The sequence below is a fragment of the Macrotis lagotis genome, chromosome 1, assembly GCF_037893015.1.
Source record: "Macrotis lagotis isolate mMagLag1 chromosome 1, bilby.v1.9.chrom.fasta, whole genome shotgun sequence".
NCBI classification, from domain to species: domain Eukaryota; kingdom Metazoa; phylum Chordata; class Mammalia; order Peramelemorphia; family Peramelidae; genus Macrotis; species Macrotis lagotis.
Genome location: NC_133658.1, coordinates 295,097,652 through 295,120,892, shown reverse-complemented (window position 1 = coordinate 295,120,892; position 23,241 = coordinate 295,097,652). Strand labels below are relative to the sequence as shown.

General features: G+C 38.8%; 1 protein-coding gene across 9 annotated transcripts in view; it reads right to left on the bottom strand.

Moving 5' to 3' along the window:
- ZNF618 (zinc finger protein 618) overlaps window positions 1–23,241 on the bottom strand; it is a 215,236-nt gene that overhangs the window by 65,016 nt on the left and 126,979 nt on the right. For all 9 annotated transcript variants that reach the window (XM_074211158.1, XM_074211159.1, XM_074211152.1 and 6 more), the window contains one exon: window positions 1,187–1,443. In XM_074211158.1, coding sequence (XP_074067259.1) covers window positions 1,187–1,443 — 257 coding nt within the window. The remainder of the gene's footprint in view (window positions 1–1,186; window positions 1,444–23,241) is intronic.

Sequence of the window (23,241 nt, the reverse complement as noted above, 5' to 3'; positions counted from 1 at the left end):
GTATGTTTAGAATAAAGATTCAGAAACAAAAAGCAACAACAATGCTTTAAAATGGCCGAAACATTTCAAAAATAAAAAGAAAACATTTCTTTTGGCTACCCAATCTTTACTCAGCACCTACTTTGAAGGAAAAGGAGGATACAAAGATAGTCCATACACAGTCCATGCCTTCAAGGAGTTTATAGTCTAATTGGAGAAAAATCACAGAATATGAAAAAATAACTAATAAAAAAGCACTCTATGGTTAGTGCAAAGATGTGGGTCAGACTTAACAAGTACCATAGAACTCAGGGCTACCTCAGACTACTATGGCCAGGAAAAGCTTCATGGCGGAAATGGAGCTCGAGTTAGGTCTCAAATATGGTCTGTCCAAGTAAGAAACTCATGTGAACACATGGGACCATGAAGAGACAGTTCATACAAGGGAACAACAGAGTCTGGAAAGATAAGGTGAAGTCAGACTGTGACGGGCCAAAGGAACAGAGATTCAGAGTTACAAGTAACCGCAAAGGTCATCATTTTACAAATGCCTGGGAAAGTAACTGGTATTTGAACCTCTGACTCTAAATCTAGAACTTGATTTTCCTTGAATACTGAATTATCCGCTATCCTATAGGCAACAAGAGTCACTAAAAATTCTGCTAAAAATAACATTAGGGTAGTAGGTTTCTTTGAGGAGGAGAGACCACATTCACAGCGAGTCAATCTTAATCTCCCACGGAGACCACTAGATGCGATAAATTGGGAAAGGAAGGCAGAATAACATAAAGAACAACAAGTTAGAAGAATATCTTGAAGGAATCCAAAGAAATGGATGGAGGTGATTTGATGAGGAGCATTTCTATTGATTCAGAGTATGGTAACAGCAGAACAAAAGCCATAGGGTGTGAGAGTCAAGAACACATTCCCCTCCTTGACTCAAGGAGCAAAGGGAAGGGATAAGACCTGCTCTGAAATCTAATTCCATGAAACTCAAGAGTTCTCCATTCAGAGAGTCCCAGAAAAAAGAAAATATCAAGAGAGTGAAAGACAGGTGGTCTTGGTTAAGATGATGGTCAGGAAACAGTTATTTCCCCCCAGATCCCTGTCTCATCCTGCCCATACCCTCTGACTTGCCACTAAAATAACTCAAGGCAATGGGAAAGTAGAAAGTAGATCAGAAATGACCTACTTCTGGGTTACTCACCAAGGGTCTGCTGGTTCCGTACACCCCCAATCACCACACAGATCTCAGCTGGCACATCCCCAGAGCCGTCCTTGACGGTCTTCTTAGACTCTTTGGCGTCGTCCTGCCAGATCACCTCCTGGATATAGTCATCAGGGAGCTCCGTCTTCACCTTCACGTCTGTCATCGTCCCCTGATCCGTGCACAGTGAGGGCTCAGCCGGCACAGGACTGGAGCCCTCTGCCTTGGCACTCTTGGGGCTCCTTTTTAGCCTCTCCCTGAAAAGGCAGAGAAAAGAGATCAGGGACCTGCATCTGGACAAGGACTCTCAATAGTCACATTCTAATTTATCTTATTTCTTGACTCATGATATCACAGTTCTGACTAGTTCAGCTCTTACATATGAGGTCTGCAGTATTTCCCAGATAGTAAATCCTTCAATCCTCTAGCCCCCTGACAGTTAGGCAGTTTTATCATTATAATGCACCTCAAAAAGGTACAGGGCCTAAGACACAACCCAATAAAGTCAAGTATGTTTCTATTGGGTTGTGGAGTAAGATGGTACTTGAAGCAGTCTTCAACCCACATCACCCAGTCAGGAGACCTTTAAATTAGGTTCAGTTTTTAAAAAGTAAATGTCCTGAGGGGAAGTTAGGTAACAGTAGATAGAGTACCCGCTGGAGAGTCAGAAGGACCTGAGCTCAAATCTAGGCTCTAACACTTAACAATTACCCAGCTAGGTCATCTTGGGCAAGTGGCTTAATTCCACTGCCTTGCAAAAACAAAACAAAACAAAATTAAAAAAAGGCTGAACACAGAGTAGAGGAATATAACAAAATATAACTGTGCTATAAGAAATAATAGATATGAAACTTGGAGAAGTATACACAAAGTTTTATGGGAAATGATGCAAGGTAAAGTAAGTAGAACCAGGAAACAAGTCTACATAACTATAATAATGTTGACATCTAAAAGATAACAGAATTTTGTGGTGTCCTAATGAACAAATGTGGTCCCTAAGAAGAAATATCTCCTCTGCTTCTTTGCAGGGTTGGAAGACTATGGTTGTGGAACACCACATATGATGTTAGACTTTTCCAGTGTTTCTTAGTTTTGCTGAACTATTGGTTTCCTTTAGAAATATTCTTTGTTATACAACCTAAACTCTCAGTACTCTAATTAATTCTCAAGATGAGATTGCAGAAAATGTGCTGACCAGCACCCTTTACCAATTAAGTCAAAAGTTCAGTCTCTATCCTTATTTCTATAAGGGATAACTTTCTGGAAGAGGAAAAGAGGAAGAAATTCATTGGGAAATGGGACACAACGCAAAAAAAAGAGATATCAAAACACATTTTATTGTATTTTATTTTGGGGTTTTTTTTTTAGGTTTTTACAAGGCAGTGGGGTTAAGTGGCTTGCCCAAGGCCACGCAGCTAGGTAATTATTAAGTATCTGAGGCCAGATCTGAACTCAAGTACTCCTGCCAGTGCTCTATTCACTGCACCACCTAGCCACCCCAATAAAACACATTTTAAAAGAATAAAAAAGTCCACCAGATGACTGAGTTTTAACACAGATCATTCTAATGAATTAAAGAGTAGATTAATTTAATTAGCATAATTTCCTCAAAAATCTGTAAATTGGTACATGTGAGTCCTCCCTCCCTTCAAACATATCAAGACCCCTCTCTGCCAACAAGTTCTTGAAGAGCAGAGACAGCCCCAAAACTCATTATCTTACAGCAACCTGAGGATGAAACTCAAGAGGCACTTCCATGAAGAGTTTGTTCAATACACTATTAACAAGACTAATGATGGCAGTCCTTTAACCTGGATGATTAAGGCTTTGAAGTCATGAAAATATTAGGTGTTGGATCAGCCTGCAAAGGAGAACACATCTTTCCCTATCTCCTCTCAGTTGGTTTCCCCATCCTTCAAGACTCACGTACAACTCTTTAATCCACATAAGATCAAGTAAGTTCTTCCCACTGTCTTCAGTTCCCCAATAAATGTAAGCTCTTTGAGGACAGAAACTGTTATTCACTTGATCTTTTTATCTCTAGTATTCAGCTAGTTAAATATTTTTTAAATACCTACTATGTACTAAGTCCTGTGCTAATCACAAGAGATACAACAAAAAGCAAAAACTATCTCTACCTTCAAAAGGCAAAAATTCTAATGGTGATAGTGACATGTATATAATAACTAGGTGATATCAGATATATATAGAGACTAAATGAAAAGACAATATAGGAGGAGAAGGTGTGAGCAACTGGGTAGACTGGGAAAGGCCTCATACAGAAGCTGATATCTGAGTTGAATCTTGAAGGACACCAAAAGAGAGAGCACTGCAGGGATGAGGGATAGCCTGGATAGGAGATGGACAGGGGGTTTTAAAAAACTTGATTTTAGAGTGCATGGAGATGAGTAAACTCTAAGAAGACTGGACAGAAGAAAGGGAGTAGTTTTTTAGGAAGAATTTTAAATGCTACACAGAGGACTTTATATTTGATGCTGAAAGTCATAGGGAACCACTGAAGCTCATTGAGCCAAGGCATGATATGCTTAGACTTATAGTTTAGAAAATCACTTTGGTAGCTGAGTAGAAGATGGATGGGGACTGAAAGGCTTTAAGCAGAGAGATCAGTTGGAAAACTGCTGCAACAGTCTACTAAGATGCAATGAGGACTGTTCTGAAGATAGAAATGACAAGAAAAGTGATGCATTTGGATATGTGAGGTGAAAAGTGTCCAAGGAGGACACTTGGCTTTGTTTGGCCTGGGTGACTGAAGGAATGGTGGGGTCTGCATTATGAATAGGGAAGTTTAGAATAAGGGAGAAGAAAGATAATAAAATGCAGTTAAGACATACCGAATTTGAGATGGCAGGTAATGATGAGGGACAATTTACATCAAAAAAGAGGCTAGGGCTGAATATGTAGTTCTGGAACATCTGAGAAGAGGATCCAGGATAAAGCAGTAAGGGACACTTTTGGTTAGTGGTTATAACAGTGATGTGGAAACAGCAAAGAAGACAGAAAAAGAGGACCAATGTCACAAAAATCAAATGAGGACAGAGTATCCCAAAGAAAACCAACAGTGTCAAATGTTTCAGAGAGGTCCAAAAGGACCTAAGTCCATTGGATTTATCATTTTAGAGACCACTAGTTTTACTTTGAAAGAGGCAATTTCTGTTAATGATGTGGTTGGCTGCCAGAGTTAAGAATGAGAGAAGAGACAATGTAAAGATTATCAGACTGTCGGGGTGGGGGGGGGCAGGGAAATTGCAAAATTCAAAACCTTACAAAAATGATAGGTAAAACTATTATTGTATATAATTGGAAAACAAATAAAATATTAATAAAAGAATGAGAGAAGAGAGTGGAGACATTAGGTGTAGATAATTTTCTCAAACAGCTAGGAAGGATGGTAGGAGTATAAGAATTTTACACACACACACACTTTCCTCCCCAATTACATATTAAAACAATTTTTAAACATTTTTATTTAAAGCTGAGTCCCAAATTCTATCCTTCCCTCCCTCTCTCCCCTCACCCCACCCTGACAATAAACAGAAATAGGTTATATATGTATAATCATAGAAAACATTTCCATAGTCATCATTTTGTAGAAAAAGACTCAAATAAAAGAAAAAGAATGAAAGCAAGAAAGTGAAAAATACCATGCTTCAGTCTGTATTCAATCAATAGCAATTCTTTCTTTCTTTGGAAGTAGATAGTATGCTTCATCATTAGTCCTTTGGATAGTCTTGGATCATTTTATTGCTGAGAATAGTTAAGTCATTCATGGTTCTTCATCTAACAATATTGCTGTTATTTTGTACAACATTCTCCTGGTTCTGTTCACTTCACTTTCCATCAGTTTATGTAAGTCTTTCCAAGTTTTTCTGAAATTATGCTGCTTGTCTTTTCTTACAACCCTATCTTATTCCATTGCAATCACATAACACAGCTTGACGGTCATTCCCAATTGATGGGCATCCCCTTGATATCCAATTCTTAATCACATCAAGGAAGAGTCCTGACATGAATATTTTTTAGATTTTTCAAGGCAATGGGGTTAAGTGGCTTGCCAAAAGCCACACAGCTAGGTAATTATTAAGTGTCTGAGGTCGCATTTGAACCCAGGTACTCCTGACTCCAAGGCCAGTGCTCTTCACTGCGCCACCTAGCTGCCCCTAACATGAATATTTTTTTAAAAGAATCTATCCTTCAAAAGTCATGGAAACAGGTCAATATGACAACACCAAATGCTCTCCCTTGTCCATGTCCTACCTCTTTTTCAAAATCAACTCAAATTCTTTCTCCTCTAATGAAATCTTCTCCAAACATTCCAAGTCCACAATGATCCCCATACATGCCCCCTAAACTCCTACAACACAACACAGCCTTCATCACCATCTGATACTTAACTTAGCACCTTTATCAGAGGGGCTCAGTGGAGGGGACAATGGGTTTAGGGTCAATAGAACTGAATTCAAATCTAGGCATTCCCACCTGAGTGACCTTGGGTTATCATTTGGCCTCTAGTTCATGGTTTTCACCTCTATAAAATGAAGGGCCTGAATTAAATGACCTCTAAAATACATTCTAGCTCTAAAATTCTGTTTCTAAAAAAAAAAAAATCAAATATTTATATACCACTTTCCCAAACGAAAATAAGCTCTTGGAGTATTGCTAAGTTCTTTCTGTCCCATACAGAACCTAACACAAGGCAGGATATGTATAAAGTGGTCAATAAAGGCTTGTGGTTGATAATGAGGATGATGACAGGGATCTTATAAACTTAAAAGCTAATGTGGCTATGAGTCTGTCATCTGCCTTACACTATTTCCTGGCTCTTGGACTTAAGTCTAAATTTAAAGAGTTAAAAAAAAACAAACTAGGAAACAAGATCCTCCCCTGAGTTCCAGATTGATCCATAGTTCTTTTCTGGGCAATGATGAAGGGGAAAAAAAAACTCCTGACTCCTCCCTAGGATGGAAGGCAAAAACTGGGAAAGAAAGGTAAAGTCCCCAGCCAAGCATCTGTGGATAGAGATCTTCCTTAGAAAGGCAAAGGAAAGGGAATTACCCTTGGGGAAAGAGCAGGCGGTAGGAGGGAGAGTGCCAAAGACAAGAGGAAGAGAAAAGTGTCTTCAGTAACAATTCCAACCCAGCCTCCTACAAGGAGAACACAAAGCTTCCCCAAGTGGGTCAGCCACGTCACAGCTGTCAGACCTAACAGTATTCATCTCTTGTTTGTTCATTGAGGAAAAGAGAAGTATGATTAATAGCTCACTCTTCCTGAAGTCAACTCCACAGCCAACTCATCAAGCCCCCCCCCCCATCCCCTCCTTCCACCTCCTTAGCAACTCGCCAAACCACTCAGTTTCCTTAATGGCAAAAAAAAAAAGATGAATGAGTGAGTAAGTCAGTGAGTGAGTGAATGAACAGGAACAGCTGGGCCAGGCTGGCTCGGAAGAGCTCAGTGTTTTCTCAGTCTCCCGCCTTCAGGGGTATGGGTGGGTCCCCAAGGGGCACAAGAGGCTGGATCTGTTCCGACCTCCCCTGAATAAACAACACTAGTCAAAGTCCAGGGTCGTTTCCAGGTGCATCACACTTGAGTCAAACACAATCTTTCCCTGAGATAAAGAAGACCAGCTCAAAAAGCTCTCAAAGCTCAGTCCTCCACCAGTGTCCTGACCTCCATCCTCTGCAGCTAACCCAGAAGAACAGCTCCAGGGTACTAAGTGGACCCAACTTGGCATGTTTAAAAGTGAAAGGTCTACAGGATTACAGGATTTATGATCAAGAAATTTGACATTTACAATTCTGGTTTGGCCACCAGAAACTAAAAGTGGGCAATTTGCTTAATCTCTCTGGGACTCAGCTTTCCCCTCTGTAAAATGAGCAATTTGGAATGTATTATATACTAAAATGGAGGGAGGGAAGGGGAGAGAAAAAGAGAAGAAGAGACAAGGTGGAAAGGGAAGAAAGGAAGGGAGGAAGATTACTGTATTTGGGATGGAATTAGCCCCTGGAAAAGCAATCAGAGAACTTGTATTTAACTAAGGTCTTTTCTAGTTCTAAACCTAAGATCCTAAGTTATGTTTAAATCAAAATTTCCAGTACCTTCTCAATGTCTAAAATTTCTAACTAAATTATGCACTTAAAAATCTAACATTCAAGGCTCTTTATAGTCAATTCCAAATAACTTTTAACTCATATCATTCCCCCTTCATGCTCTCTATATTCTTAGAACAGTCTCTTCTCCCTCCTTTTTCAGTGCCTTTATAATAATGCTTTTATATATAATGTTCCCTGCACCTAGGACAGATCTTCTATTTGATTTGTAAAACATTTACAACCCATTTCTTACTTTGCCAGCTTTCTTTCAAGCCCCACTCCTTCCTCTTTGGAGCCATCAATGAAAATATCCCTAGCCCCAGAAAATAAGCACCTAATTTCTCATAGTCCAAGATATTTCCCTGAGATGTATTACACTCTCCCTCATATCAGTTATTTGAATACCCACCAGTCATATATGTCTTGTAAGATATATATCCCATTAGACTAGAAGCCACTTGAGAGCAGGGCGGTATCTGAAGGCTGTCCAGCACTTAGAGTTGGGTGCTACACCAAGAATGTGATTAATAAGCAAATATGTAATGAATCTGAAAACCAGTCCTTCAGAAGTATCTGATAAAAATGTTTATTAAATTGAATTACCTTTAAATATCGAATGTGTATGTGTACACACACACACACACATGCACACCTTCTCTCATTCTAGCAATGGTAGAACAGACTCAGCATAGACCACTTAAAAACAGGACTCATTCTACTAAAATACATTCTTGAATGGAAATCACAGGGCTCTAGTAAGATTAAAGAACAGTAACAGAGAACATTTCTAGCAGTACTAAAAACCTTAAACCACCAAACAGCACTCTCAGGTACAGCAGCATTACCCTGAGAAGCCATGGAGAGACATTATTACTAGCCAAATAGTGACACAAATGTCTCTTCCCAAATTTCTAGTTTCCCACTTGGGAAATAGGAAATTGCACTTGCTCCCCAGCCCCTCTATTGACCTCCTGCCTTCTCCCATCACACTCATTCAAGACTCTAGGGCAGGGTTCAGTAGCCTCTTTAAGCCCCTTCTGAACCAAGTGACAAGGGAATAGAAAGGTCCCTTACTATTTCCAATGAGGAAGCTAATAAGTATGAGTAGGCTGGGGTGGGGAGGGGAGGAGGAGAATGGGCAAAAGTTAACCAATTAAAGAGCTGAAGGGAAAGAGGGATGAAAATATGAGAAAAATCAGAAAAGGGGAAAAAAAGATTTGTATGGTTTAAAACCAGGAGAAAGGATCTCCACAATGATTTGGATTTGAAGTCTGGTTCTGCCCCTTAGTACCTGTGTGAATTAAACAAGTCAGTTCCTTTCCAAGTCTCAATTTCCTCTTCTATAAAATGAGAAGACTGAACAAGGTCACTTCTGATTTTCTGTCACATCTTGATGTAGTCTAGATAACTAAACTGTGAATCCCTATTCCAAGACATTCATACAACAAAAATTCCATCAATTTGTATTACGGTTTAATTTACAATTTTGAGACACTACATTAGTAAATATCCCTTTCTCTTTTACAAAGGAAACTCAGGTCCATTAATTATCTCATTCAATCCTCACAACAGCCTTGTATACCAGTAGGACAATAAGATTTCTTGATCTTATCCCTATGGTAACCTTTCCCACCACTTTATTTTAAGAGAATAGAAATTTGAAACTAAAATATTCTGTGACCAGCTCAAGGTTATCCAGCAAATTAGTAATGAAACTAGAATAGAACATAGGTCTGACTTCTCCCTCAATACTCATTCACTTACAATCACAACCCTACAATTTCTACTAGTCATGCCCAAGAAAGGGCAGCTGAAGAAGTAAACCATCCAAATCAAGAGAAAGTAGAGCCCTAATGCAGCCAGTCACACTAGGCTGAAGTAAAGAGTAGGCTAAAACCACCTTTGGAATACAAAAGAAAGGTTAAGAAACCAAAAAAAAAAAAAAAAAAAAATTTTTACAACATACTGGACTTGGCTTAGCAAGGCAATAATCATTTATTAAATGTTTTCTATGATTGTCACTGTCCTAGGTGCAGGAGATACAAGGAAAGGCAAAACCAGTCCCTGTCCTCAAGGAACTTATGTTCTAATAGAGGAGATTTGCTCACAACTATGTACATATAAGACATGTATATCAGTGGTCATCTCAAAGGAACTGCAACCAAATAAAGGGGGAGTAGAAAAAGGTCTTAGTCTTTTTTTAGGTTTTTGCAAGGCAAATGGGGTTAAGTGGCTTGCCCAAGGCCACACAGCTAGGTAATTATTAAGTGTATGAGACCGGATTTGAACCCAGATACTCCTGACTCCAGGGCCGGTGCTTTATCCACTGCACCACCTAGCCACCCCAGGTCTTAGTCTTGAAAGAAGTCAGAGGGGAAGAAATGAGAAGTATGAACACCTAGGTCTGAAGAATAGGAGATTGTGGAAGGAATAACTAGGAAGACCAGGGATAGTGAATCACAGAGATACAGAGGGGAGTAAAGGAAGTCTTCATGTAAAGCTGGTAAGGTAAGAAGTAGTCAGGTTGCAAAGTGTTGTACAAAGGGTTTTTATATGTGATCTTAGATGTCACCTAGCTGGAGTTTATTGAGTAAGGAAGTGTGAGTCCTGTGGAGAGTCATTTAGGCAGCTGAATGGTAGATGGACAGCAGAGGAGAAAGACAAGGCAAAGAGAACAACTTGCTGGTTATTGCAATATTCTAGGAGTGTGGTGAGACAGGCCTACATCATTATGGTAGCTATGGACCTGGAGCTGAAGAGATCATTGATGAGAGATAATGCAGAGTTCAAATCCTATCTCAGACACTTACTAGTTGTGTAAACTGAGTAAGTTATTTAATCTCTCTCAGCCTCAGTTTCCTTTACCTGTATTATGGGGATAAATAATAGCATTTACCACCAAAGGTTGTTGTGAATGTAAGAAAACTTAACTGCACTGTCTGAACCTGGTCCTGGTTTGGCTAAGACACCAGATTTCTTTAATTTCTTTAATTCCTTAATATGGTCAGCATAACCAAAAAAAAAAAAAAACACCTTTCCTAATAGGAAAGTCAGTAGTAGGATTTTTACCTACTAAGACAAATGTGTATTATGATAAAGACATATAAAAGGAGGAAATTCCTTTCATTCCTTGTATCAATTTTTGGAACCCTAAAAGGTTGCGGGGGTCAACATAATCTGGCTGTCCTAAATTAAGCATTAAATTAATCTAGTCTCTAAGCAACAAGTCTGGTCTCTCAGCCACACAGAACTAGGTTCAAGCAATGCAATTAAGTTTTCCTACAGTTTCCCCACTTTGATGCTTTTCATTCCTGTACTATGGAAAGCACAATTACTAGAAGCAAAGAGCTAGGTTAAGTAATCCAAGTCAGTGGAGAGTATCCCCTTCACTGCTCATTTTAGCTATAGTTTAATAGACTTCTTTTACAGAGGGATAGGAAACTAGATAGGGGTAAACACAAAATTAGAGAGATCAAAATGGGGCAGCTAGGTGGTGCAGTGGATAGAGCATGGACCCTGGAAGTCAGGAGTACCTGAGTTCAAATCTGCCCTCAGACACTTAATAATTACCTAGCTGTGTGGCCTTGGGCAAGTCACTTAACCCCATTTACTTTGCAAAAACCTTAAAAAAATAAGAAACAAAAAAAGAAAGAACACATATGCCCATGAGTATCACAAAAAAAGTTTTAAAGAAAGATTCACAATTCTAAATTTCTTTCAATGTCAAAAAAAATTGAAAAAACTTAGTTAAGCAATGAAATAATCTCATATATCCCTTAAGAAAACAATCTGAGTTAAACAAACTCTACAAAGTCAGATTACAGAATTAACTATATTTAACCAGCTGTTCTTTCCTTGTGACTTTGTTTTAATTCTGCATATGGTAAAACAGAGTGAGGTTTAAGGGGATAGGCTACCTCTTTCTGCTCTCCAATCTGCTGGCTGACAATTTCTTTCTACAGTTTTTTTCAGTTATGGATTTGTTCTCTGATGGTATGAGGATCAAAGGAGTTAATATGTAAAAAGTGCTTTGCAAATCTTAAAGCACTATAGAAGTGTTAACTACTACCACCACTACCTCAGCAATGAAAGAAATTTTTTTCATTTAATAAAGACCTAGAGATATTTAGTTAGCTACAAGCTTAATAAAAGGAACTAATGATAAAATGGGCCAGGGCAGCTTAGGTGGCAAGGTGGATAGAGCCCCGGCCCTGGAGTTGGAGGACCCAGGTTCAAATTTGACCTCAGAAAATTATCTAGCCTGTGTGACCTTGGGCAAGTCAATAACTCCATTGCCTTGTCAAAAAAAAATAAATAAAAATTTAATGGGACCTTCCTTGGTTTTTGGTAGGATCTGTGATTTCACTGGTGTGGGGACTATTTCCAGTGGCAAAGTGGCCTTCTCATCTAGTACAATTCCACTCCAGTCAACCTGTAAGAGGCCTTCAACACTGCAGGGACACCAATGTAAGCATATGGTCTGTTCATTAGATATCCTTCATTCAACCTCCTTTTTGGTCGTACATCTCTTTTAACACATCCTTAACTCTTTACTAATAATTTGCTTCTGATTCCACATGTCCACCACCAGACCGTGCCTGTCCAATGCTCCTGAAATTACCTACAATTCTATTACTGTCTTGAGTGTCCCTGAACAGAGACAAAGAGGCATATGCTGGCCAAAAGTGTTTGCTATTCTTATGGCAAAGGTCCAGCTCTGACCTTGAATGGAAGAGAGGAGTCCCTCCAATATGTTCCTGTTTGGAAATGACACTGTCCTGACTATGTCAAATTTCCTAGAGGTGATTGTAGATAGTCTTAACAGAAGAACACTGTCAGGATCACTAGAGGAGATGTCCAGCTGTGCCTTGATCAGACCCATTAAAAGGGTGCTTACTTCTGGATTATCAGTTTTTTAGGTAAAACTGAAATACTGAGAGTTTTTGCATGGGAGAGGGAATTAATTTGCAGGTACACTCTGCAAGGATTGGAGGACAGAACTGTGATCAACAGGAGAAAGTTACAGGGAGGCAGACTTCTGCTCAATATAAGGAAGACTTTTCTAACAATTAGACTTGCCCAACAAGGATATGACATGCTTTATGAAGGGACAGGAAAAGTTCATGTCAAGGTTAAATGATCACCTGTCAAAAGCACCATAATTAACAGAGACCTTCCACTCTCCAATTCTGTGACCCTATCACTAAATCATGGGGGACTCCATTTTTAGGTTTTTAAATGTGTAATATGAGTTCACTCATATACTCACAATTTACATATTTGCTTTAGCATCATTAACCCTCTTAATTGGATATCGTAAGGACATAGACTGAGCTGTGGCTATTTCCAAGTAAATGGAGGCCAAAGCTCTAAGAGGCTGACAGCACAAAAGATACAACAGATAAAAAATTTGTTGTGGGGTCAGACTCAAGGACTAGAGGGACAAAAATAAGTTTCTCTGAGGAGGGGCAATTAGGATGCAGGGAGCCAGGAGGTGGTTTCTACTCTCAGGAAAAGTAAAAGTAGGAGGACAACAAGACTGATATGAAATCTGGTCAGGAGATCTATCCAAAGGTGGAAAGGAACTGGAAAGGAAAGGAAAGGAACTGGAAAGGAAAGGAAAGGAACTGGAAAGGAAAGGAACTGGAAAGGAAAGGAAAGGAACTGGAAAGGAAAGGAAAGGAACTGGAAAGGAAAGGAAAGGAACTGGAAAGGAAAGGAAAGGAACTGGAAAGGAAAGGAAAGGAACTGGAAAGGAAAGGAAAGGAACTGGAAAGGAAAGGAAAGGAACTGGAAAGGAAAGGAAAGGAAAGGAAAGGAAAGGAAAGGAAAGGAAAGGAAAGGAAAGGAAAGGAAAGGAAAGGAAAGGAAAGGAAAGGAAAGGAAAGGAAAGGAAAAAAGATTTGTACATATGTATGTGCACACAATATGCTGGTTCATTTACAAAGGCATGCATGCATACATACAGTCACGTATGTGTTTACAAAAACAATATATATGTGTGTGCATGTGTGTTTATGCTTAAATAAATATAATCACAAATAATCATTCCAGGATCTTTGCCAAGAAAACCTCAAATGGAATCACAGAAGAGCTGGACGCAACTGAAAAATTATTGAACAAAATTTACATATATTTTACATACTATATATAGTATATTTGTGAAGCTGTCCTCCTTTTGACTCTGGCCCTATTCCTATTGACAATGTTTGTTGAACATGACAGAGCTTTCACCCACCTTAGAACTAGCAGAACTGGAAAAGATTGAGTGTTATTATTATTATTAAATATTACTGATGTAAAAGATAATTATTCAATCTTATAGATACATTTGTAAGTGTGTGCATGCATATATGTGGGTGTTGTGACTAGATGAGTAGCTCTTTTTTCTGCCAACTGCATTTCCCACCGAGTCTCTTATATATGTATAGCCATGTGTGTATATATAATGCATATATGCAGGTGTGTGTATATATAAAGTATATGTGTGTGTGCATATAAGTATATGTGTACATATATTTTTGTTGCTTGTCTTTCATTTTTGAAGAGCACCAATAACATGACTGGAGTGATGATGTCTTATGAGTGAATTAGATTTAAAAAAGCAGAATTTGACAAAATCATCAGCCTCTCTCTTTCTGAGTTACACTCAGACCACAGACACACACAATGAGTGTGAATGTGTGTGAGTGTGTGAGTGTGAGTGTGTATGGAGGGTAGGGAGGCCACTGTCAAGTTGCACAAATACTCCCATCATAAACCTGATCATCATGCAGACAGGAGAGATTTGCTGGGTGGCTAAGCTAGTGCCAGTGGGTGAGACTGGTGAGCAAAGAGAGCCAGGTGAGGCCACTGATTGAGGTCTCAGAGTCTCTATCTATAACATAAGAGAGCTGGGCTCCATCATTTCCACTCTGCCTCGAGCATCCTAAGGCAGGGGAAGCTTTGTCAAGTTCAACTAGAAGAACGACTTGAGGGCTTAGATTCTGAGCTGCACGAACCCTTATGGATGCCTGAACCCAAGTCCCTTAACTTACAGACAAGGAGTCTGATGCCCAGGTCTCACAAGCAGAAGCAGGGAGAGAACCCAGGCCTTCTGATTACTTCTATACACTGTCCAATGTTAAGTGAAGACTCCAATGAGGAGGCAAGGGAGAAACCAAGTCAAGTTTTTAACTTTTAAGTAAGGATAATAACAACAATCATTTGTACAACCCTTTTAAGTTTGGAAAGCTCTTCACATATATTCTTTGATTCTCACAAAAACCTTCAGAAGGCAGATGCTATTAACCCCATTTTGCAAGTGAGGAAGCAAGCTAAATGATTTGCTCCAGGTCCCAAAGCTAATAAGCTTCCACACCCAGGTCTCCTGAGTCACATCTGTTGCTGGACCTATGTCATCTAGCTGCCCAATTAGTGGGCTGCTTACAATGCCCAATTTCAGAAAGCCCCTGCCCCTCCCCACCTCCCAATAATCACCTGCCTCCAAGCTGATGCCTGAAATTTCTCTTTAACAGGAGTATAAGTTTAAGTCTGCAAAGAAACATCAGGTCCAAAATGCCCCGGGAAGAAAAAAACCTTATATTCCCATGAAGATTTAAATGACCAATCTGGACCCTTTGCTGTGAGCAGGGTATAGTTTGAGGATGTGGGGTGACAGCAGGTGTACAAAGGACTAGTAGTGGGGCGGGGAGGGCAAAAGAAGAAATAGTGTCAAACTCCAGAGGCTACAGCCAGGCTGAGCCGGAACAAAGGAGGAAACTCACTCAAACTTTTACATTTAGCTGGCAGCCACGGCTTAGCCTGGTGCAAATGCTTCCCCACACAGGGGAGTCCTCAGTGGCTCCCAGCCAATCCCAGAAGTCAGCATCCAGTCCTCCAGTCACCGAAGAACAACAGACATATCTGAGCTTCAGTGCTCAGCCTCTGGGGCTGGCTTCAGGGCCACCAACATGTCACCTGTGTTGTACACCTGTTAAATTTTCGCACGACTAGTCATCCTCTTTAATGCCATGCCCTTGAGTCCTCCCTGTGCTGGGGGGAGGGCCTGCCACTGCAGCTATTTCTTGACTTCTGCATTTTAAATTTACAACCCAAATGTTGCTTTCCTCCCAATCTTTGCATTTAATTAGGTATCCTAATAACAAAGGCACCACAAAGTAGTTATATCACTTTGAATTAGTAGTGCAGATACTTCTAGTTCCATTTTAAATTTTTTTCATATATCACTTTTAAAATAGAGCTCATTATTTTAATTATATCCATTTAAAATGTACAGTAGAGTACTTGGGTATTCTCAGCACGAATCATTAGGTATATTAGTGAAAAAGCACTCTGAATCTATCTACATGCTGACATTCCATAATCTATTCTATTTGCGTCGCTGTAAAATAGATTTATATATAGATAACTACAAAATAGTTGCTCAATATATGCTATGAATTTTATATTTAACCTAAGTTGCACTCTGCTAGAACATCAAAAGTTAAGCACAAAAGAACAGGGGGAGGCAATATGTTTTGAAAGGAATCCCATACTCAACTGGCTGTTTGCTTCTATGGGATTAGGGGTTTGAGAAAAGCCACCCTGGATGGGGTGGGAGGGTCACATCATCTTCTCTTTTTAATAAGGTACAGTGTCTCTTGTGATCTTTACTTTCCCTCTATGTGGGCTGTTTCCTTCTGCCTTCCTCATTCTTCCCCTCAATTATCCTATCAGGACAAAGCCAAGTGTATTCTGACCTTGACTGGGTAGAGTTTGAATAGAATAATGGTAACATTAATAGTAGTAATGTCGTACAATTGTTTTTCAGTCATGTCCAATTCTTCATGAGTCCGACTGGAGCTTTCTTGACAAAGATCCTAGAACAGTTTGCCATTTTCTTCATTAATTCATTTTAATGAAGAGGAAACTGAGGCAAACAGGGTTAAGTGATTTGCCCAGGGTCACAGAGCTAGTGAGTATCCAAGACCAGAACTGAACCCAGGAAGAATTCCTTTACTCCAGGTGCTCTAATCACTGTGCCTCTTAGGTCTGTAGCAGCTGTCACAGAAACAACAATTTATGCAAAAATAGCATTTTAAGGTTTACAAATGTTATTTTATCCTTAATCTTACAACAGCCTTCTGAGGCAGGTGATATCATTCCTCCCATTTTACAAATGAGGAAACTGAGATCAACAGATAAAGCAATAATAATAGTTAACATTTATAAAGCACCTACTGTGTTCCAAGCACTGTATTAAGTACTTTACAAAGATTTCATTTTATCCTCAGGAATAACCCCAAGAGGTAGGCAAATTTATTATCCTCAGTTTACAGATGAGGAAACTGAGGCAGGAAGTGGTCACACAATTAGTGTCTGAGTTCAGATTTGAACTCCAGTTTTCCTAACCTCAGGTTCAACCCTATCCACTGAGCCACCCAGGTACCTCCTAGACAGAGGTTAAGTGACTTGGCCAAGGTCACCCAGCTAGTGAGTATCTGAGACAGGTTTTGAACTCAGATCTTCCCGACTCCAGGTTCAAAGATCTACTGTGCCTCTAGCTATCTGAAAGTTTCCAAAGTGGTTTGTCAGTGAATGGACTCTGAGATGCATTTGGGTCTTACCAACAATTGCCATTTGTGCCACCCACTTTGAATCAAATATTCCTCTCTTAATCCCTGAGGACCAAAGAATTTCAGATATTAAGAAACACTGTGTCTGTTACACTGAAAAAGTAGTTACCAGAGTGTCTAAATATATTAGTTCCAATAAGAGGAGGTGTGGACCGGAGTCAGGAAGAGGTAGGTCCCAGGCCTGCCTCTAATATGTATTAGCTGTGCAACTATGGACAGCAGTCCTGGAGGCAACTCATGAAAGCAGTAAGTTTCAGACAAGATGCTGACCTATAATGGCAGAGGAAGTTCAGTCATGTAAGATTTTCCTAAAGCAATGAAATCATAGAGCCAGTCCACATCCTATTAAGACATGATATCCTTACCTACTACAAAGGATAAATATTTTCAGATTTTTTTTTTTTAGGTTTTTGCAAGGCAAATGGGGTTAAGTGGCTTGCCCAAGGCCACACAGCTAGGTAATTATTAAGTGTCTGAGACCGGATTTGAATCCAGGTACTCCTGACTCCAGGGCCTGTGCTTTATCCACTGTGTCACCTATCCACCCTAAGGATAAATATTTCAAGTGTTTCAATAGAGCTTATTTATGCCAACCATGTACTAATTATAAATGATTTCAGTCAATTTGTTAAAAACAGATTGTCACCTCCATGAATCAGCAACTGTCTTGACCATGAGTTCAAACTAATGATTATATTCTCAATCATGATAAAATTGGATTATCTTATTATTCATAACTCAAATTCAGACCCCCATTCTCGATGAAACATAATTCAACTTAATCTCTGGAACAACTTCCTAAATGATCTTCCAGACTCCAGTCTAGATCCTCTCCAATCCATCCTTCTTAACACTTTCCAATCAATGCTTCCTAAAGCATCATTATAAACGTGGCTCTCACCTACTCAAAAACCTCTCCAGGGCCTATTGAGTCCAGTATAAACTTCTGACTTTGGTATTCAAGGCTCTCTACAATATTCCTCTAAACCAAATGTGTCCAACCTGTGGCCTGAGGGCCCAATGAAACCCTCATGGGACATTATTAGATTTTATTATTATAAATGAGTAAATGGTTAATTATTAATAGCTATAAATTATTATAAATGGTAAATGGGTTACATTTGTAGTCAAAATAAATATTAAATTCTATATACAGCCCTTGACCAGTTTTTGTTGGGTGATATGGACCAAGAGAATTGGACACCCATGCTCTAAACTATCTCTCTAGTCTTCTCTAAAAAAAAAAAACAAAAAAAAAACCACTTCCTGGGTCACTATCTTCTTACCTTTCCTTCTCTAATTTCAGTGTCAAATTACCACCCATTTTTAGACGGAAGTCTCCTTCAACCCCCCCACCACCACCACCTTTTCATGTTTTGATTCAAAGATTATCTCCTCTATCAAAAGTGATTATTCCCTCATTGGAACTTACAACAGCAGGGTCCTTCCTTGGACCTGTATTGTATTGTAGTGGTTTGTCACACTGCATTAGACTAAGATTCTTAAGAATTGAGTACTATATCTTTGTATCACCAGAACCCAGAATAGCCAACTCCCACATAGTAGGTGTTTAATAAGCATTTGTGGAATTGAACCGAATTAAGGACTTATCTTCTCTTGAAAATTATCTCACAAAACCTCATCTGTCCAAGGTCTGCCCAATACAGGTAAAGCCTTTTCTAGCAAATTGTTAAAAATCTTTCCCTTTGAAATAATTATTCTCTACTGCTATAAAAAAAAAACAAACACCCCAACCACAAAAACCTTCATTGAATGTCCGAGTTGTGGCCTGCACCACCATAAAAAGTCTCAGTATCTGATTTCAGTTTCTTCTGGGGGAAACAAATCCTAAATGTTTCTCTAGCACAATAAGCACAGTAGGTACTTAATTTAAGTATTTGATGCTGTCATCAATTTATTTCTTTTAAGTGAATTTCCTCTCTAATTTAAACTGATGACATCCTGATTGGAGGGTTGACCTCACTCAGAGTCATAAAGACTTGGGTCCAAATCGGGAATCTGACTACACATGGATCCTGGGTAGATCACTTACGCTCTCTAAAACAAGAGTTCTTAATTTTGTGTAGTGGCAGTCTGATGAAATCTACTGACCCTTTTTCAGAGTAATGTTTAGAAACAAATAATATATGATTACAAAGAAAAACAATTATGTTGAAATAGTCATTGACTTTTTTAAAAAAGATCACAGACCCTGTATTAAGAACTTTTTTGCTAAGATACACACACACACACAAACACACAGCTGCTGTATATAGGAAATTTCTTTACTAGAAGAGCTCTGTAACAGTGTAATCATAGGTATGAGCTATTTTCTCCCTCCAAAAAAGTTATGTGTTTGTGTATGTAGAGTATATCATATCTATATATGTACACACAAGTACATATATACATGTGTACATATATACAATCACACACATATTACTTTCAAGTATATGTATATATATATATACACACACACACACATATATATATATACATACATATAAAATATAGATACCTGTAGCACAAGTGTACATGTATTATATATTATTTGGGTGTGTATGTATTCTCATTTCTAGGATGCACCATCCTTCCTTGGTTTTGTACACAGAATGCTTTTCTTGGAAAGTCAGGGGCAAGGGCAGCTGGCTGTCATGGTAGAGCACTGGAGAGAACCTAAGTTCAAATCCAGCCAAACTTTTTCAAACTTGAATGATTGGAGAAATGGTGTTGACTCTGACCTCACTCAAAGTCATAAAGACTTGGGTTCAGACACTTAATAGTTGTGTGACCCTAGGCAAGTCACTTAGCCCACCAGAAGGAGAGACGGAGCCAGTGACAGAGAGAGGAGACAGAAAAACAGAAAGACCTCAGGGTTATCCTTATGTATTCCCTGCTTTGCTATTTCTTACCTTCCTGACTTTGGAAAGTCACTCCCCTTTTTTTGGGTCTCAGTTTCTTTATCAATAAAATAAGCTTTAATTGTATAACCTAAATTTTCTTCTAAATGTTAGAATCAACAGAGAGATGTCTTCTCAAGAATTATAAAGGTGCCTGAGGCTATTTGGCCCCACACTAAATATCCCCAGATTACATTTCTAATATACATTTCTACCGTTAGTTCCTGGGATTTTTGTCCTATCAGTGTATCAAATGCATATGATGTGCTGCCTTATTTTATATTTATACTCCTTGCCTTTAGTTCATCTCCCTTCTCAGGTTTTTAACCCCTTGTAATCTGTTTCCAATCTCACCACTCAATTTCTCTCCAAGGTTACCCATGAGCTCTTTAAAAAATTATTAATATATTTTGTTTTCACACCAGCTTTTCCCCCCAAGTATACACTCCCTCTCTTCCCTATCCAGAAAGCCTCCTCTTAGAACAAAGAATACAAAAAGAGAAGGAAAGGGAATACATTAAACAAAGCTGACATGATATATGTATACAGTGTTCTGCCTCTTAATGAAGGGATGAGGTGCATTTTCTCATTTCTTCTTCAGGGTCAACTTGGTCACATAGCATAATTAAAAGATTCAGGTCTTTTGTTTTTAAATTCTATTTACATTGCTGAGATCATCATGCATATTATTTTATTTATTATGTCTACTTCAGTTTATATTGGTTCACACTACTCATATTTCTTATTTTTCATACCGATCATTTTTAAGGGCACAATAATATTCCATTATATTGTATATATGTAAAATTGCATATTGTGTATATGCATAATATTGTCAATATAAATATATAATGTATATACACAAACTAATTTATTTACCAATTCTTCAATCAATGGACATCTACTTGAACCAACAATATTGGGAATAATGAAATACTCATCCTCGACCTCTCTTCATTTGTATTCCATACGCTTATGCAAGGGTGTTTGTATGTGAGCAAACACAAATATACAGAGTATGCATATGTGTGTATGTGTGTGTGCATGTATGTGTGTTTCTACCTCCATCCCAGGGCTATGTCCTGGACTTTCTTCTCTCTCTCTCTCTCTCTCTCTCTACACAATCTTATCAGCAATATCTTTAGTACCTATGGATTCATTTATCTCTATTCAGAGGACTCCAACAATTTTAAATCTATCCCTCATCTCTTCAACACCAGTCTTGTATCACAAACTACCTGCTAGACATATTTCCCCCCGGATGACCCAGGGGCACCTCAAACTCAATATATCAAGAGGTATCAACACTTTCCCCAAAAAACCCATGCCTCTTCCAAACCTCCCAATTTCTGACCAGGGCATTATCATCCTTCTGATCACCTAGATTTAAAACCTCAGTGTCATTCTCAACTCTTCCCTCTACCTTAATCCCCAGGTCTGATCAGATAATCAATTCTATTTCCATAGCATCTATCCAACTATCCCTCTTCTCTTCATTCTCACAGGTTCAGATTTTCAACTCCCAGACAATTACAATAATTTTCTATCTGGTCTCCTTAGCTCTATTCAATCCCCACTTTTAATCTACCCTCCACAAAATTAATATTCCAAAAGCACAGGTCAGATCAAGTCATGTCCCCCATCTAAAAGCTTCACTGGGTCCCTACATTCCTTAGGATTTACAAATTCCTCCACCATTTAAGCCTTTAATATTTTTAACTCCAATCTGTCTTTTTGAACATAATTCACATTACTTCCTCCCATTCCCTGAACATGTTATGTTTGAGACAAATTGGCTTTGTCATTCTCAATGAGAAACCTTCCTCTGCTACCTCCAAGGTACTACATTGATCATCATCCATATTCCTGGAATGCTCTCCCTATTCTGCTCTATTTTGAAACTCTAGCTTCCTTCAAAGCTTAGCTCAAATGCCATTTTTTTTAGGTTTTTTCAAGGTGCCACCTAGCTGCTCCCAAATGCCACTTTCTAGGTTTTTTTCCCTAATTTTCCCAGTTATGAGATTATTTTCCTGTCCTTCAAAAAAATGAATTAAATTTACTTAATCTGTATACATATTGCATCCTCCTGTAACAAATTTCATTTTTATCTTTGTGTCTCCTGTGCCAATATTTTACATCAAGATATCAGTCTGAGGGGCGGCTAGGTGGCACAGTGTATAGAGCACCGACCCTGGAGTCAGGAGTACCTGAGTTCAAATTCAGCCTCAGACACTTCATAATTACCTAGCTGTGTGGCCTTGGGCAAGCCACTTAACCCCATCACCTTGCAAAAACTAAAAACTAAAAAAAGATATCAGTCTGAAGACCTAAGGGTTGTTCCCCCCCCCCATAAATGGAAATACATGAGCTTTGTGACAACTATTTGCCTCTCTGAGGTCTAGTTTCACAGTTACTAGATTGACAGTTTTCAGAGTGCTGAAGCTTCCTAGGTTTCAGACTAAATGGGTGACACTTTTTTAAGTATTACAGATTGCTTTTAGCTGCAATGACAAGAACTATAATGTGAGGAGTATCACGACTGTTACTATCACCTGGGTAAAACCAAATACACAATAAATGGTCTCTTCCTGTATAATCCCCCCCCCAAGCCCCATATCTCCATTCCTTAACAACCCTCTGTATCATCTGCCTTTTTCATTCCTATCATTTATCACAGAGATATTTTAATAGTCAAGTAGAAAAGATTAGATTAATGGATTAAAACTATTAACCTATTAAACAACTCTAACAGTTCAGAAATTCAAAATAACCTAGAGTGTTTAAATACATCATTAGTCTGAAATAATTCTTATACACTTAATTGTCTTCCATGTACAATGTCAGTCAGCCACAACACAATGTAATATTCCAAGAGGGGAAGGGGAAGTTGAGATTTAGTCATTAGGAGTTAATCTCCTAGTTAATTTGATAAATAATGAAAGGCAGTTTCTGCAGGCAACTCCTCAATGGATAAACTCCAAAATTTGGCCAGTGAGAGCTTTCTGTGAAACTGCAAACTTCAATTCCAGCTGTCTTGGCAAATGAGAGATAGCTCAGTGTCCTTAACTACAAGTTACACTTAACAGGCACGTTGTTCCAAGAAATGTCTCTAGCTTTCCACATCTCTGGCAATGCTACAGTTTCATTCAGTCAGTAACACAACACACATGGCTCTCTGAAGATGCAATATCATCATACCTTCTTTGCAGAGAGTCACTGAACATCCATAAAATCAGAGAACCCTACTCCTGGGGAAAAAAGCATGGTACAGTGGAAAGAATCCTAACTTTGGAGTCAGACTATCTGGGATCAAATCCTGCCTTCTCTATTTTTCTATGACTTTGGGTAAATTGTTTGGTTCCTGGGGGGCCTTAGTTTCCTCATCTGTAAAATGATAAGATTGGACTATGTGGTCTCTTCCAGCACTAAAA